General features: G+C 44.4%; 1 protein-coding gene across 5 annotated transcripts in view; it reads right to left on the minus strand.

Moving 5' to 3' along the window:
- The window catches only part of TNC (tenascin C), an 87,593-nt gene that overhangs the window by 50,185 nt on the left and 19,422 nt on the right, over window positions 1–17,986 (minus strand). For all 5 annotated transcript variants that reach the window (XM_033123351.1, XM_033123356.1, XM_033123354.1 and 2 more), the window contains exons 2-7: window positions 11,945–12,538; window positions 8,040–9,449; window positions 6,500–6,763; window positions 5,126–5,241; window positions 4,268–4,424; window positions 652–921 (exon numbers count right to left, since the gene is read on the minus strand). In XM_033123351.1, coding sequence (XP_032979242.1) covers window positions 652–921; window positions 4,268–4,424; window positions 5,126–5,241; window positions 6,500–6,763; window positions 8,040–9,449; window positions 11,945–12,401 — 2,674 coding nt within the window. In that variant the 5' untranslated portion in view covers window positions 12,402–12,538. The remainder of the gene's footprint in view (window positions 1–651; window positions 922–4,267; window positions 4,425–5,125; window positions 5,242–6,499; window positions 6,764–8,039; window positions 9,450–11,944; window positions 12,539–17,986) is intronic.

A 17,986-nucleotide genomic window follows, 5' to 3' on the forward strand; every position in this document is an offset into this window, starting at 1 on the left:
CTCAATAACTGATGCACAAATCTAAACAAATGCTTCACATTTGGCACTTTCCCCCATTGTTAATGTGTGTGATACTTTAATCATTTCTGTTTTCCTCAGATTTGGGGCTTTAAAAAGTATTTAAAAACTTTAGAAATAAGCTCTGTGAGTTTAAGAACTGGTTTGTTGTGTGCATCGGTGTATTTCTAATAAGTCACGTGGTGCTTACTGAGCTCTGAAAAAACTGTTATCGAATGAGTGACTGACACTTTGGCTCAGAGGTTAGGAAGCAACTTTGTCATTCATGTTTTCCATATACTGTATTTTATTATTAAAAAAAAATATTTAAAAATGTTTACTAGAACTTCTGAGGTCAGACCAGCACCTTCTATGTATGCACATATATATATATATATATATATATATATATATATATATATATATATATATTTGGGTTTTTTTTGGCTTTGAAAGATGATTTGGGGTATTTTTTTTCTTTGAAAAATTAGTCAACCAACCACTACAATATTTTAAAATAATATTTAAAGGAATGAAAATTCCCTTTCTCTTTTCCTACTCTAAAAGGAGCCTGGAAGACACCCTGACACAGGGTGGGTGGAAGTCTTGCAATCCTTTCTTTGCTGGTACTGAAACGAGGTGAAGGCCCGTTACCTGTTGTGAAGGTCTCTTTTGCAGGGTTGCTGGACATGTCGCCCCTGCGGGAGATGAGAGACACTTCATACTCGGTGTCTGGCTTCAGGTTCCCAATGGAGTACTGGTTCTCGTCATGTGTGAGATCGATGGTGGTGCGGTCGCCAGGCACATCTTTGATCCCGTAGGAGAGTTCTATGCCGTCAATCTCCGCCAGTGGCTTGAACCAGGTGACCAGAGCAGTGGTGTCTGTGACATCTTTCACCTCGATCTGGCTGGGGGCATCCAACCCTGTGATGAGCATTGGACAGAGCCATTTAAGAGATTGGGGGCAGTGCCAGGGGGCCCGCAGAGAGAGGGCTGGCAGCCATCCAGATCCATCTGAGTACATTTAGGTGTAATTCTGACCACTTGACCTTCCATTATCTTTCTGAGTCTCAATTTCCTGTTTGACAAGCTGTAAGTAGGGATGATGACTGTTACCTTGCAGGATTTTTTTTTGTTGTTTTTTCCCCCAGAATAGTAAGGGAGATAATGGTTGGTTGCAAAGCATCTGGCATGGAGCCTGGAGCATGGCAGTTACATGATAAGTGGTTGTTACTCTGTTATTACTGTCATTACTGTTCTCATAAATTGAAGGAATGAGCTCAGGGGCTACTTGATTTTAAAAACATTGACTTGGTCTCTGTTGTTTTTCTGTGAAGCAAGGACTGTCTTGGCAGCGTATGGACAGGAACTTTGCATGAAAAAAAAATTAGGCAGGATAGCCATGGCTGCCTATCTTTGTATCCTCATCTGGATTTTCCTCCTGCCCAGTTACTCACCTCCTGCTCCATCTACCCTTTTGTTTTATGCTCAGATGGCAGGTGGCTCAGGGCTCTGAGAATAAGTCATGCTTTTTCCTATCTCCTGGCCTTTGCACTTGCTGTTCCTTTGTTTCTTCTTCCTGAGATTGCCCTCGACCCCCTTCTGAAAAATCTCCTGTTCATCCTTTAAAATCTCATTTCCTAACGAGAAGCCCTCTTTGGTCCTGCTGCAATCAGATATACAAATGCTCCCTCCCTAACAGATTTAAATTTCAGTTAATCAAGATGATTAAGTTCTAGAGATCTGTTGAACAATATTGTGTGGTTGGTCCACAATATTATATTGTACACTTAAAAACTCTTTAAGAGGTTAGATCTCATGCTAAGTGTTCTTACCACAATTAAAAAGAAGAGTATTCTAATATTGTATTCTTCTCACTGTTCTGTAATAGATTTCTCTACAGTTTATTCAAACTGTAGTATTCAATTCAGATAGGGTCATCCATTCATTCAGACAGAGGGTCTTTGACCTTTCTTGATCCCTAGCATAGAGTCAGGCTCTGTCATTTATGTCTTAACTCTATTCTTAAAAATTATGTAAAAAATTTTAATGTAAACAATAAAACATTCCAGGCATTCAGTACATGTCTAAAATTAAGACTTACTACGCATTCGGTCCATGTTTCCTTCTTTCTTCATTTTAAAAAATAATTAAGTTTGTGTTTTCAGCATTGGTTGAGGAAACAACAGCAAATGAAAGGAACTTGGTTTTATACAGGGGATGAGAAGAAGGAATAATTCATGGCTGATTGTGAGAAACCTGCAGAGTTTATTTTTTTGAATTCTCAGTGTTAATACCTCACTCTCAGCTCACAATGAACTCATAAAACGCACAATGAAAATGATGCTATAATTCAACAGGGAAGCTGCCTGTTTTATGTTCTTACAGGTGCTAGCAAGCACCCACACCGTACCTGCTGCCTTCCTTCGCAGCCCTTCTATAAAGAAGTTAGGATTCAGTCAAGGACACTGGTCCCCTAGACTGGGGACTCTTGAATAGAGGAGACTCACCTCCTCCTGTGCTTACCATGGGCCAAGCACAGTGCTTTGTCATTTATGTCTCAACTCATGACACCTCCACAAGGAAGATACGATAAACCCACTTTCCAGATGGTGGGTCAGAGGCTTAGAGAAGTGGTGAAGCTGGAATTCAGACTCAGGACTGCATGGGTCCAAAGCCCGTGCCCTTTCTTCTCCTCCAAATGTGGGGCCTCTCAAAAATATTCACATGACCAAAATGGTTGTAATACCACCTCTATAAAGATCAGAGGGAAAGAGTCAAAAATGTTTTGGCACCAAATCTTTAAGATCCTTTACACCTGGAAAAAGTTTGGGTAGCCGCAAAATGAACAGGTAAATACCTACCTCTCAGTGTTGATATTTACGTGATTATAGAACTTCGAATGTTAGGATGTTTGTCCTGCAATACGAAGAAAATAAAGCAGCCAAACCCCAATTTAGATTAAAAAAGAAAAAGGGCTGATGAAAGAAATGTCTTTTGTATTTTCAGTGTGCCTTTTCTATAGCAAAGAAGCATTTGCTGTATCTTTTTTATGCCTTTCTGGTGATCTAATGATTTTTTCCTGTCGGTACCTGCCTTCTACCTACCACAGAAGGATGTTGTCAAGATGATGGAAAACAATTGCTTATGAAGAAGACAGTCCTATGACTTGGCTGTGAGCTGGGCAAACTGTGCAAATATTTAAATGCAAGATGTTCTTTCTTGTCATTAGTCAACAGATTTAACTTTTCCAACAACCCCCTGCCAAGAAGAGTCAATTCCTTAAGCAGTTGGCACATACGCTGTTTTGAAAAAGATAAAGACGTTTTCCCAAATGGCAGTGAAAATAATTTCATCTATTTATTTATTAAAAAATTAGCTTTCTGGTAGAACAACTCCAAACTTCCCCCACACTAAATGAGCTAGCAATGCCAAATCCTAGCCAACCTCCAAGAAGTTCTGATATCTAATTAGTATTGAGTGACATTTTTTTTGCTTCCTGTTGAAGATGTGGAGTCCACATTCTACATAAACCGGAGCCCACCCAATGCTAGTGGTGATGGAGTTCAAGTTATAAAACTGGACCCTGGCTTACAATTGTGGTCCTGAGAGTATCAACCACGTGGTGTTAGTTAAATTGATTTAGCTTCTCTAAGCCTCAGTTTCTACGCTTCAAAAATAATAACAACGTTAATATTTGCCCTAGCTCTTTCACAGGACTTGTGCTAATATTAAGTTAGATGATGCAGCAGATTGTTTGCAATGGTCTCAGTTATTTATCCTGCTGTGTCTGTGCCACTTTGAAATATCACGTTGCGGCTCCTCTCCTCAAGATATAACCCCGTTTGTTTCCCTACCCCTTAAATCTGGACTGGCCTTGAGATTTGCTTTGGCAGAAGTGATACAGTGCCAGTTTTCAGCCCGCTCCGCTGCCATGAAAGCAGGTCCAGGCTAGCATGCTGGATGCTGAGAGACCCGTGGGGCAGAAAGGCGCCATCCTGGCTGGGGCCATCCTAGGCCAACCAGCCCCCAGCCCACACAGATGCATAAGTGAGCCCAGTCAAGAACAGAAAACTTGTCCAGCTGAGCCCAACCCAAATCATCAACGTGCAGAATTATTGTTTTAAGCCACTAAGTTTCAGGCTTGTTTTTCACATAGCAAAAGCTAATTGATACAGAAGCTATATAAGAGGGCTTGTTATCAAGCAGAGGTGGTATGAGGTTCAGTCAGCTTTGTCATTGTGTCAGTGGTCTTAAAGGTGATACTCACGGGTGGTTGTCACCCTCTTCAGGCTTGGGCCCCGAGTGTTGTTTTTCACGATGTGCAGAGAGATCTCATATTCTTGCCCAGGAGCTAGGCCAGTCTGCCGGTACGTGGTCTCTGGCCTCCGCAGGCTTTTGGTGATCTCTTCCTCATCTTCTTTGTTCTGAAAGGTAGAAGCTCCTTGGTAAGACCTAGGGGAGGTGCCAGCTTCTTCATTTATGAGGTTCACTCATTTCACATTCATGCATTCCTCATTTATTTTTTCGTCTATTCACGAAGCACTTACTAGGCATTTCATCATATGGTAGGTGCTGACGGTAAAGAGATGACAAAGACATTTTTCAAGTGTGTTTCTCTCTCATAAACTTCTGTACCCACCACTTAGACACTCAAATCAAGTGGCAGAGAGCCAAAGCAATTCTGGAGCCACAGCCTTAATGTCTCCTTTGCTGGACTGTGAAGCCAGAGTCACAGAAGTCAGGTATGCTGTCCCATAGTCACACAGCTAGTTAGTGACAGAGCCTCGGCTTGAACCCAGGAACCGACATCCCTACCTCACCTGTGCTTTAGGCCCACAGGCATTTTGAGACAGGGACCATTTCTTCTCTGAGTAGAGACTTGCAAGACTATGAAGAACATCGGGAACCCAGAAATGACTTAATGTCTACTTGTCTATGCTCTCAGCCCTAAGTGCTATGCTTATTGACTCACTAAAAATCACTTAAAATGTATATGCAGACACACAGGGGCTAATTAGGGTCACGTCCCCCAGCAGAAGCCAAGGAACTAGAGTTGGTATAAAAGTCTGCAGAGCCCTTTGACCACCTCTCAGCGCCTGGTGTGCCCGCTCCTTTGTGCCTTTACCATATTCCGGAAGATGATTTCCCATGTTTCAAAAGCGATCTCCAGAGGATCCCACTCCACTTCCACAGATGTCTCCTTGATGGACTTGAATTTTAGGCCTTCTGGTGCAGGCAAGTCTGTCAGGAAGAGCACAGAGAGGAAATAAGGACGGCTACATGTGTGGTGGAAGTGACATCGCCCTGTTCCTCTGAACCCAAGGGTGGGGGCCTGCCACCGTCAGGGCTGATCATACGAGCTGGAGTCTATTTCAGGGTTCTTCTGGGGAGCTGCCCACTGTGAGGCAGCATGAAAATCAATATTAGGACCAGAATATGGTTAAATATTGGCAATTTCATATGGCTAAACCTAATATGCATACAGCCTTTAGAATTGGACAGACGTGGACTAGATTGTAAGCCCCACCATTTCAAATTCTGTATGTTTGGGCAAGTCGCACGGAATGCCCCCAGCCTCAGTTTCTTTATTCGGGAGAAGGAGGTGAGTATGCCTGCCCCTTGGGAATGTTTTCAGGACTGAGGGATATATTCCATGTAGACCACTGGGCACGCTTCCTGGCAGGTAGCACAAGTTTAACATGGCACACAATGTTACGATTACTAAGCAAAAAAAGGACCCATTTTTAGCCACAACTTGCTTTTAGGTTATGAAGAAAATTATACTGACATTGGACTCTTAAAGGAATAACTTAAACTCTAATATTTCCACTTTAAAAATATGTATCTACAGATATACAGATATACATCTATATCTATAAATATCTATATCTATCTATCTATATACATATGTATACGTATATATGTATATCTGTGTATATCTGTGTATATATGTGTGTGTGTGTGTGTGTGTATATATATATATATATATATATATATATATATATGGGGAGAGGGAGAAAGAGAGAAAGAGAGAGAGAGAGAGAAAGAGAGAGAGACAGAGAGACAGAGAGACAGAGAGACAGAGAGACCGCGTGCCAGTGAGCTCTGCAGGAAGGTAGTAGTAGGACAGAATGATAAGAGCATAAATATGCAACCAGACTGCCAGGGTTCAAATCCCATATTACCACTTATTAACTGTGTGATTTCGGATGAGATGCTTAACCACTCATTCAGAGTCTGTTTCCTCATTTGTAAAATGGGTTAACAACGGCTGTTGTCTCATAGGATTATTAAGAGTGAAATGAGTCAGTATATGAGGAGTTTCTTTAAAAATAATATTCAGTGGGCTTACTTGGATCCCAGGATCTTAACTGGTGTAACTATGAAAGGCCAGCTAAAGAGCCGTGGGGCAAAGGTGAGGCAGTGACCCCTGGGAGCAGTTCTGCACTGGGCGAGGGGAGGGCAGCCGCGGCTGCCCAGGGCGGTTGTGCTCACTCACAAGTGGCCACCCTGGCGCTGACAGGAATGCTCTTCTTATTCTCCAGGATGGCGAACACACGGATAAAGTACTCCACGCCCGGCTCCAACTCCCGGATGGTAGCAGACGTCTGGTCCCCGGGGACGCGGAACTGCATCTCCAGGCCGTCCTGGTGGGTGGGCGTGTACATGACGAGGTACTCCGTGACCCGCATCTCATTGTCCCAGGCCAGGTTCACAGTCTGTTCTGTCACCTCTGTCACAATGAGGTCTTTGGGAGGGGACACTGTGGGTATAAGAAAGGACCGCTGGGGTCAGCAATGTACACTATAAATTCTTTCTAGGTTTTTCTCCCCCCCCCCCCCCCCGACCTGTTTCCTAAAATGCAGATCTCAGCAGGACACCCTGGGGAGACCCATCTTTAAAAGCATTGGTGGCTGGATTGCCTTCAGGCTACAGTTCAAGTCTGCAGTGTGGTCTTTAAGGTTCTTTGTGAACCAGCCCCTCTGACTTTGCCCTGCCTCAGACCTTAGTTCAGATCCAGGCCATTTGCATGAGAAAGTGCAGCCTAAGCTTAGCTCCCTGCTCTGAACTTCAAGTCAGACTTCCTTAGCCCTGGGAGAGTGTTTTGTGCTCATCTGGTCCAACTTTTTCAGTTTCTAAATGTGAGTGAAGCAGAGGGACTTGCCCAACTTTGTTTCTCTCATCAAATTTGGGACTCACATCTCCCGCCTGCCAGCCGGGGTTCTTTGCACTCAGGCTTTCCTGTTTTTGCCACGTTAAACAAAGAGCCATTTATTTATTCTTATCTACCAATAGCTTTTTAACCACGGTAGAAATTCTCCACTATGACAATTATAATATGGGTGGATGAGAGAAGCACAAAGAAGACGTTCATCCAACATGAACATTACCGGTGTTTGCTGTGTTTTTACTCAATCAGTATTTACTGGGCACTTACTGTATACCATGCCTTGTGCTAATTGTAAGGATAGTGATCCTTTAAGGAGCTCATAACCCTTGGGATCGAAGACAGCACAGGAAAAATGACTTAAGAGACAGGCCGACTCATAGGTGATCAGCATTTAGTCTTCAGCAGTGTATTTAAAAGTTTGTTTTAAATAAACTCACTGTCCATTCAATTTAGTGGAGGTTTTACTTCCATCTGAATAGAGGGATTTAGTTTATTATTCGTTCAGTGTCAATGGGAAGTAGGAAACAGGGTTGCTGCTTAGCAAAAGGGAGGTTCTCATTTCGTCTACCTCATCCTAGGCAATGGGTGCCATAGTCAGTATAGACCAATTAGGCAGTAGGGTCATGTATCAGCTCTGCGATGTATTAGCACGTGTCCTTGAGACAATTTCATAACCTCTCGGAGCCTTGAGATTTCAAATAGGTTGCCCTTTAACAGGGGAATGACCAGGGTCCCTTCAAAGAGTGTGTGTGTGTGTGTGTGTGTGTGTGTGTGTGTGTGTGTGTGAGAGACACTTCGTTCTGTAACGCATACCAGGTGTACACTCAGTCATGGCCATTACCTCGCTAGGCTGAGCACGGGCACTCACCCTCGGAGCAGTCTTCCCCGGTGTAGCCCTCATTGCAGATGCAGCGGCCGGCGACACACTGTCCCCAGTTACTGCAGTCATGGGGGCAGGAGCGCTGCCCACAGTCCAGGCCCATGAAGCCCTCATGGCAGATGCATTGACCGTCCACGCAGCGGCCCCGGCCATTACAGTCATTGGGACACCTTCGTTCCTTGCACTCTTTGCCCATGAAGCCTTCATGGCACACACACTGACCGTTCACACAGCGGCCCTGGCCGTTGCAGTCGCTGGGACAGGAGAGCTCCGCGCAGTCGGGGCCGGTGAAGCTGTCCTCACACACGCACTGCCCGTCCACACAGCGGCCCCGGTGGCTGCAGTCCTTGGGGCACCGCAGATCCCTGCAGTCTTCACCCATGTAGCCATCGTCACAGACACACATGCCATTTACGCAGCGGCCGTGCTGGTGACAGTCATTGGGACAGCTCATTTCACTGCAGTCGTAGCCCTGGAAGCCTTGTTCGCACACACACTTCCCCTTGATGCAGCGGCCCCGGCTGTGACAGTCATTGGGGCACCGCAGCTGGCTGCAGTCCTCCCCAGTATAGCCGTCGTCACACACGCATTGCCCGTTGACACAGTGGCCGCGGCCGCTACAGCCCTTGGGACATTTGAGCTCACTGCAATCAGTTCCCGTGAAGCCATCGTCACACTCACACTGCCCGTCGGTGCAGCGGCCATGGTTGTGACAATCGGCGGGACACCTCTTCTCGCTGCAGTCCACACCGGCAAAGCCCTCGTCGCACACGCACTGGCCCTCCTCACACCGGCCCTGGCCGTTGCAGGCATTTGGGCAGGTGAGTTGGCCACAGTCTTCTCCTGTGAAGCCTTCTTCGCAGTAGCAGGTGCCATTGACACAGCGGCCACGGTCGAAACAGTCGTTGGGGCAGATGAGCTCGCTGCAGTCTTCGCCCGTGAAGCCCTCGTCGCACACACACTCGTTCTCCACGCACCGTCCGCGGTTGTAGCAGTTGTTGAGGCACAGCGGCTCTTTGCAGTCATCGCCGGCAAAGCCGTCGTGGCACACACATCGGCCGTCCACGCACCGGCCGTGCTCCTCGCTGCAGGGCACTGGGCAGACCTCCTGGCTGCAGTCAGCCCCGGCGTAGCCTTCAAAACAGACGCAGACCCCGTTCACGCACTTGCCCTGGTCATTGCAGTCGCTGGGACAGGCCAGCTGGCTGCAGTCCTCTCCAATGAAGCCCTCGTCGCAGATGCACTGTCCATCGAGGCACTGGCCTTGCAGGTGACAGTTGCTGGGACATTCGGGCTCCGAGCAGTTGGGGCCTTTCCAGCCAGGTTCACAAACACAGCCGCACCCCTCCGTGCTGAAGTTGCCCCGGCCACTGCAAAAGGGCCTGGTGTCCAGGCGGCCTGCAGCAAAGAGAAGAGACGTCTCAAGTTGAGTACAACAGCCCGATTTCTCCATTGCTACCCATGAAACTCAGATTCAAATTCAGCCAGAGCACGGGTTCCACCTTCAGGCCCCATCTGACTTAAAAACTAGTTTCTCAGTTTGTGAAACCAGATGGGATTCACATCTGATTATACTAGCCAGGACTTCTTAACTTGTATTCTCTAAAATTGCAGCCTACTATACAAAGATAGTGTTTGTGCAGTTGTGTGTGTGTGTGTGTGTTTGTGTGTGTGTATGTGTGTTTCTTCCCCTGGGAAGAGGATCCATAGTTTTCTTCAGATTTTCACATAGTCCCATAATCCCAGTGAAATGCATGATACTGGGCTATGTTGCTACTTTGGTGCCCAGACAAGGTCAGGCACAAAAGAGGTGTCCAAGGAACAATTGTTGAACTGAACCCAGTTCTGACTCTTTGACTCAATAGCTGTGCTGCATCTGGGAAGGAATTTAGACCCTCTGGAGCTCAGTTTTTCATCGGTGGAGTTGGACCAATAACTCACTTCCCTGGTATATCAGGGTTAAATGGGGACATTCAGAGGTGACTGCTGTGCTCACCGTGATGTTCTCTTTCAAAGTTTTCTGGGTTGACTCAAGTTGGTGTATGGGTTTTACGTAACCAAAACTATCTAATTTTCCGTAACTGAAATGAGGCAGCTAATGAGTGGTTTTCTAATTCTGTCAGGACAACTTGCAATTTGGCGCTGCCCCCACAAAACTCATGCATCTTTATCTTTTTCTCCCTCTCCTTCCTGAGGGCTGCAGTGGTGCGTGTGTCAGCGCTGACACAACTTCAGCCCTTTAAAGGCTATGTAATGTCTCGGCTTACCTTGCGGGAGTAACTAGCGTGAGTTCCATGGAGCCCAAGAAGAACCAAAACTCACTCTATATTTTCTCTGCATCTAAACCCAATTGTATTAATATGTTTGATCCCCTTCCTGACAGCAGGAAGGAAGGCAACTGAAAAAAAGCTGGGTTGAAAAGTGAGAATCTAGACATGTGCTGTGTAGTGTGGTGGCTACTGGACACTTGGGGCTACCAGGCAACTGAATTGTGGCTCGTCTGGATTGAGATGTGCTGTACGTATAAAATAAAATATACACCGGATTTCAAGGGCTTAGTGTAAAAGAAAAAAATGTAAAACATCCATGAATAATTTTTATATTGATTCCAGGCAGAACATGGATATTCCAGTTCTACTAGGTTAAAGAAAATAGATGATTAAAATTATTCTTACCTGTTTCTTTTTCATTTCTTCAAAGTGACTATTAGAAAAAAATCTAAGATTACATATATGGTTCACATTATATTTTTATTGAATAGCACTGCTCTAAACAATTATTTCAACTTACTCTTTAGAATTAATTCTATTGTGTAACGCCCATCTACATTTTGTCAGGGAGTTGACAGAGGGGGAAGATAAACTAATTTATGCATAAATAAAACTTTCTTTCTTTCTGTTTTTTTTTTTTTTCTGCCTTAGAATCCTAGAGCGTGTTCTATTATAGTACTTCCCACTTACGGTAATTAGGTCTACTCTGAAAATAATTTGTCCAAGTAATTTCTGGTAATTTTTTCTGAGTGGCGGAAATAGATGTTTTCATTTGAAGCTGTTGGAACTCCTGTAATTCTATAAACATTAGGAAATGGAGATGAAGGCATAATTCCAAAGTGGCAAAATTCCTTCAAAGGAGGTACAGGCAGGGATTACTTGAAGACTGTGAGTTCTGGAGACACACAAGCATGTTCAAACCGCCTATCTCTTACTACCCTTCGTGTCATCTTGCCAGTTGGTTAACATCCTTGAGACTCAGTTTCTAGATCTGCAGAATGGGAATATTCAATTTTATCTTACAAGGTTGTTGGGAGGATTAAATGAGATAATGAATTACAGTGCCTGGTCCATAAAAGGGGCTCAGTCTATGGTTGTGACCGTCATCATTACTGCCATTCGACTGAGCACTTTGCCAATGCCCACAGACTTTGCACCACCATATGGAGCACTGTACCCCTGTGAGAACACCAGCTTATGGAACACTGTGGTTTAAGTCCCAACGTGGCCACATCTGGGCCTTAGTTTCCCTATTGTACAGGGCTGTATCAGTATCTTTCAGAATGTGATCTTTGGGTCAGGAATTTTATAATGTGTTCATAGGCCTGGGGTAGATTTCATGTCAAACAAGTTTTAGAAACTAGTAATCAAAGAGAAACAGGGTTTCCCAAAGTAAGACTTCTCAAAGGCCTGTAAATTCCGCTAAGAAACATCTGTCGCCAAGAGCAGAATAGACGTGGTTACATTCTCCATACTTATTTGACCGTAAAAATCTCTTTTCAGTGATGCCTTGCGAGACTAGTTCCCCAGGGAACCCACTTGGGAAACAACTCATGGATCCCGCCATGCTCATCACTTCTCCCATTTGCGCAGTGACAGGCTGGGCCAGTCACCAGCTCGTACCTTCGGCAGGCTGGAGACAGCAGCCTGCTCCTGTGGTGCACTGTTCCCGCAGGGAGGATACCAGGTTCTCCAGCTCCTCCAGTCTGCTCAGAAGCTCCTTGATGTCAGGGGCAGGGGCACAACCACAGGCCCGGCGGGGGATGTTGATTCGGTGTGTGAAGACGATCTGGTTTCCCCCATCCATGGTGTGCTCCTGGAAGCTTTCACTGGGCTCCGAGGGTGGAGCCAGGTCTTTCTCCCCACTGGCTGATTCCAGATCCACGGAGCACTGGGACCCTACAGGCAGCTTGATGTTGTAGATGTGGTTAAACACCACTGGCTGGTTTTCCTCCGATAGGGTGACGTTCACCCCGCTCTGTCGCTTGTGCCGAATGAATTTCTTGAGAACCCCGCCTTCGGTAGGGATTGCGAGCAAAGCTAGGCAGATGCCCGCCAATAGCTGAGTCACAGCCCCCATGGTGGAGGTGGGGTTGGCTGGATATTTCTGAGGTTCAAAGGTCCTAGGCTGTCGCACTCTCAGGCAGAATTGGGGATTCAGAAGCACAGAGTTGAATCCAAATCAGTTGTTCCTGATCTTCTTGAAGGAATTCTCTTCTACAGGTATATAAAGGAAAAACAACAAGCTTATTAGTAGTTATTGGTAATTGAATCTATTGACTATCTGTAATTCCGAGTGAATTTTTATTTTATGTCAGCTATGTTTGAAGCTCTCCTGATACCCCTGCAATATTCACGAGAGTGCTGATACACAGTGGTCTCTAAGAGAGTATACAGAGGATTAGATACAAACAGAGGTTGGAGGAGAATATGCTATTGCGAGGTCGTTCTTACTCTGCTAAGCTGTCTACTCCATCTGTGTTATGGCTGTTCGCCTGTATGGGGTATCAAGTAGAGAGGAAAGGGGTGTAGTCAAAGGCGGTTGAGAAATTATTGAGTAAAGATAGGAAGACGTGGTGAATCTTCAGGTGGTTATCATATTGACTAAAATATGCCATGGATGCATGTGAGAATGATCTATACATTGTATGAAGTCATTCATAGTCCTGTTTAATTAGGACACACACCTGAATGTAGTTCAAGAAAATAATTGACAGCTATTTGGTTTTTAATCAATCATTTTACAAATTGACATTTTCTTGTAACCCATGTTGTTCTTAAACTTGTACATTCTAAATTGGCTATTTATATCAATTAGATGTGGTGTTTGGATTGCTTATTCTATAAGAGGTTTTCCAACTTTTTTCCCTAGGAAGATCTTATCCTAACGATAGAATACATCAACATAATCTCCTCTATGATGACAGAGAGTGTTTGCAAAACCTGGAGAAGGACTGTGGCAGGAAAAATTGAACCAAGAAGAATTTCTGTAGGACTACACAGGGGTCTGGAGACCTAGAAAGCACCAGCTGTACCTTTAATTAAAAACTTCCTATCCATACCACATCCTAATTATATTGATATTTGATATTTTAACTACTATCCATGTAACATCTACTTAGGCCTTCTACCCCTGGGTAGGCAAAAACAAAGCAAAACAATACAAAACCCAAAGACAAAGAAGAAACAAAAACTTCTGAGTTTCTCACTCAAATTAGTTGCCTAAATAGGAATTTGTGGATCTGTGGTGTAGGTGAGCCCACTGAATAAAAATTATTATGAAGAGAACTTAGAAAGTTCTCTTCTCTCAGACAAGCAGAGCTCATCTTATTCATTTACTGGACAAATATTTATTGATTGCGTACTCCATTGCAATCGCTTTAACTCTCTTTGCCTTCCACAACGTCCTTCCTTCCCACCCTCTTCCCAGCAATTCTTGCTCTTTCTTTTTTCTTAAATGAGCAAGGGCCATGGGCCAAGTCTGAAATGGTTTTGGACTTTTACCCAACACTTTTGTGTGTGTTGCTAAGTGACTTAAGTTTCCATCTAAAAGACCACTAGAGTTGCTGGTTGAGACTCTAAGACAATGAGTCTAGGGTAATCATGACCAGAGTACGGGTTGAGGGAGGATTTGTCACTGTGCGTGTCAGGGACATGCATTGGCACAGCCCCATGCCGTGCTGTTTGGAGGAAAGAAATGGGATTCTTCTGGGCTGTGTAGCTGTGTATTTCCCATTGGCGCATGGTGGTCTGAGGGCAAATGGATGTTTTCATACTTTGGGAAAGACCCATTATATCTTCGGTGTGGTATAAAATGCCTCAGTTTGAGAATTAGACACACCTGGGTTCGAATGCCACTCACTGTCTCTGTGACTTGGGTAAGCTATTTATCGTCTCTAAACCATGACTTCATTTGTGAAATGGGGTTCAAAAGCCTTTCCAAGGGAATTATGGATTAGCTCAAGATGGTGTCAGGCCCATAGGAAGCACACATTAAAATGTAGCTGCAATTCTGTTGCACTCTTAGGAACAAAACCTAGCACCAATCCAGGCCAATGGCCTCTTTCTTGCTTAATCTTGACCTCACTGAATTCAGGCCTAAAGTCAGCAGCAACTTGAATCTAGATTGAAGAGCGGCCACAGAAATCACTAGTGGGTAAGGGTAAATCTTATAAAGATAAATGTACTAGAACTGGAAATGTTTACACCAGAGAAGCAACAGATAAGGAGCAAATAATAACCTTTAAGAATGTAAAATATTCTCCTGCAGACAACTGGCTGGTTAATGTCCCCTTTGAGGATAGAGCTGTAGATTGCAGTTTGTGATATTTAGGTTAGACACGAAGGCTCAGTCTGACAGTAGGGCTTTTACAATTTGAGAATGAACAACTGATCCCACAGAGACTCTTTCAAAAAGCACAAGCAGATTCTTATCTTTATATGAAATGATCAGGCAATGGAAAGTCTGGACAATATCTTGGAGGAGGAAGGAGTGTAGACCTGTGCGCATTCATCCTATAGTTGAAAACAAGAAGGCAGGGTTACCATTTATAAACCCTGGGGAAGCAGGAGCTGGCTTGTGCCTTGTGGCCCCAAAGGACAGAACAAACACTAACGTGTGTATGCGTGTTAGGGGTGCCGTGGAGGGTTGGTGATGAGAAGTCAAATTTCAGCACAATAGGAGAAATATTTTTCTAGTTGGAATTATCCAGTCAAAAGGGCTTCTTTGAGAATATAGCAAGCTCCAAGGTGCTGGAATAGTGGTGAAGAGATAGAACAGTGTGGAAGAGCCGAGGTTTTGTAGACAAACTGCCTTGGGTTAGAGTCACTGTTCAACCACTGCCTCTTCCTTGAGTGATGTCTTATCTTCTACCATAAGCCAGAGTCGTGTCGTCAATAAAATGTGATACGGGTGTCTTCATAGGACTGTTGTGAAAAGTACACGAGATGACGTGTGTAATGGGAACGGTACGGTCCTTGGCAGCAGCAAGAGTTCAATAAAGGGAAGCTTTGTAGTAAAACAGACGGACTGCACTTAATATTTTTTCCAGGATTTTCTTTCTCATAACTCTTGAAACTACCGTGGCATCTGCAAGATCTGCTTTTTAAAATTAGGATAAGAGTTCTGCAGTGAAGTGGAGACCTCTCTCTCAGAGTTCCCAGGCAAATATGCCTTGGGAGATATCTCTACCTCTACCTCTACCTCTGTCTCTGTCTCTGTCTCCGTCTTGGTCTCAGTCTCCATCCATCTATCCATCTATCTACCTACCGATCTATTGTTTGTGGTGAGATTAAAGAATCTGGTGAGTCAGTGATTGCAAAGGAAGAGAGCAGGAAGAGACACAGCCTTTGGACCGGCTCAATACCTAGATTGTTGGAGGTCACATATGCAGGACAAAGGGGCTGTTTCCAAGGCTGTGGCCTTACTCTGTATCCTGTTTCAGCATACTCGTATATGCTGAATGCAGAAAAACACACATGTGGACCAGATTTTGCTTTCTATCTTTATGAAAACAAAAATTTAGAGCCAAGTGAACTACTGTGAATTGTTTTTGTGAGACTCTAGGTGTCGGCTTTCCCATTTACTTCTCCAAACATAGTTAACCTGGGGAAGAAAAATCTGCCATAAAGACTTCCCCTTGAGAGAGAAGGTTTAAGAAGAGGTAGCAAACTTTGAATTCACTGGTCTAAAGCTGTGCCCTCAAATGGGGTAGCTACTAGCCACAAGCAATTATTAAAATTAAAATGAAATACAATTAAAAATGGCATCCTCAGTTGTACCACCCCCACCTCACGTGCTTAATAGTGATATGACTAGTGTTCATAATATCAGATAGTGCAGATAAAGAACATTTCCATCTTTGCAGGAAGGTTATTGAGCAGTACTGCTTTAGAGGGATGCTTGGTGATATTAAGGCCATTGTACAAATGAGGAAACTGAGGCTCAGAGAGGTCAAAGAGGCTATGAAAACGTAACGATATTGTCTCCCACCTAATGAAAATGGGTGGGCACCTCAGACACAGGTGCAGGAGACTAGGGAGTTCTCTGCAGTATCTCACCCAAACACAAGCACTATGTGCACCATAAGTTCCATCCCTTACATCTTCAAACATATCCAGGTACAAGTGAGGAAAGGTCTTCATGGCTGTCGTCTTCCTCAAATCTGAAGGAACATCACATTGCCCCAGGTCAGCACCCTTTCCTCCCATTCTACCCTTGGGATAGGAAATGATTTTCTCATTTCTCTCTCTGTATACCTTAGCGTCCCAAGGTCTTCATGAGGTTCTTCTCCTCAAATCAAACCCAAACTAAGCTGCTCCAGAAACCACACTGGCCACGCCTAACATCTTGTCATGCTCTGCCTCTCCCTCCTCTTGGGAGCTGGTAGAACTTGTCAAAAGTAACATGATTCTCCTTCCTCTGTTGACTCTGCACTATTTTGCTCCCGTGTTTTGGAAGGAACTCCGCCCACTTCCTCCAGCAGTCTAAACACCTCTGTTGGTGAAGCGGCTGGATGTGGGAGAAACAGCCTGGTCTTTGGAGAGAAGTAGACCTGTGTGAGAAGCTGACTCTTCTACTCATGGCAATAGCCGCTACCTGTGGACATTCTCTTTGCGCCCTGAGTCTCACTTGCCTTATCTCATCCAGGGTTATACATTTGTCTGCTTCACAGAGTTGTGGGAGGATGGCATACAGTGAAAACATGTGTGTTAAGTTACTAGTACAGTGCCTGGCACATAGTAGGTACCTAATGAAAATGGAACCTATAATAATAACGCCGGTCCAGTAGAAAATAGATCAGGAAGGAAACGTGCACCTAGAAGGGATGGGAGAATCAAGAAGACACTAATCAGAGAGAATCAGGGAGAATCATGACTATAATAATAATATAATAGGTAACAATAGGGATTGAGCAACCTAAGTCTATTAATGTTCAAAGTGGAGGGAAAGAAAGACACCTCAAAAGAGATGGTATCTGAGATGCAACTGAAGGACGGGTGGGATTCTAAAGAGTGGATGTGTACAACTGTAGTCGGTGGGTAGAATTTGAAGCCCACAGAAGTGAAGCAAAAGGCCATGGAGTTGGAATGCTCGGGAAGAAGGTGAGAGTAAGAACAGCAGCTTCCCTTTGTGGCTACCTGACAGAAGCAGAGGTGGGATAACATATATGGAATACTGAAGTTCTAGTTCTACTGGGATATAAAATACATCTAGGGGAGCGGAAAGGAGCGAGCACACAAAGTTGGTAGAACCACAGCAAGGAGGGCATTATGGGTTGGTGTGAAGAGTCGGTGCTGAGCTCAGTAAGCATTGCGGTGCCTCTCTAAGGCTAGGAGTCTAGTTGCTCACAGCGTCATCTGTCGAGAAAAACATAGGCTTCTATACCCAGCACATGTATTGTGCTTATTACATACATACATACATACAAACAATGGTCCTAAAGGCTTTGTTGGGGGGTGCTGGAGGGGAGTGTTAAAATATTAAGACTTTGTTACTGAGGATAAGAATTAGTTCATGTTTCAATTTCTTTGGTATTAGATGCTGTCTGTATAGGATTATTCTCCAGATTTTTATTCAGAACATTACTCCGAGGTAACACTTCATTTAACAGGCGAGGAAATCATAGTCAATATCACAGCAGCTATGTGCCAAAGGCTTTTTGG

This window comes from Rhinolophus ferrumequinum, chromosome 12 (assembly GCF_004115265.2).
Source record: "Rhinolophus ferrumequinum isolate MPI-CBG mRhiFer1 chromosome 12, mRhiFer1_v1.p, whole genome shotgun sequence".
NCBI classification, from domain to species: domain Eukaryota; kingdom Metazoa; phylum Chordata; class Mammalia; order Chiroptera; family Rhinolophidae; genus Rhinolophus; species Rhinolophus ferrumequinum.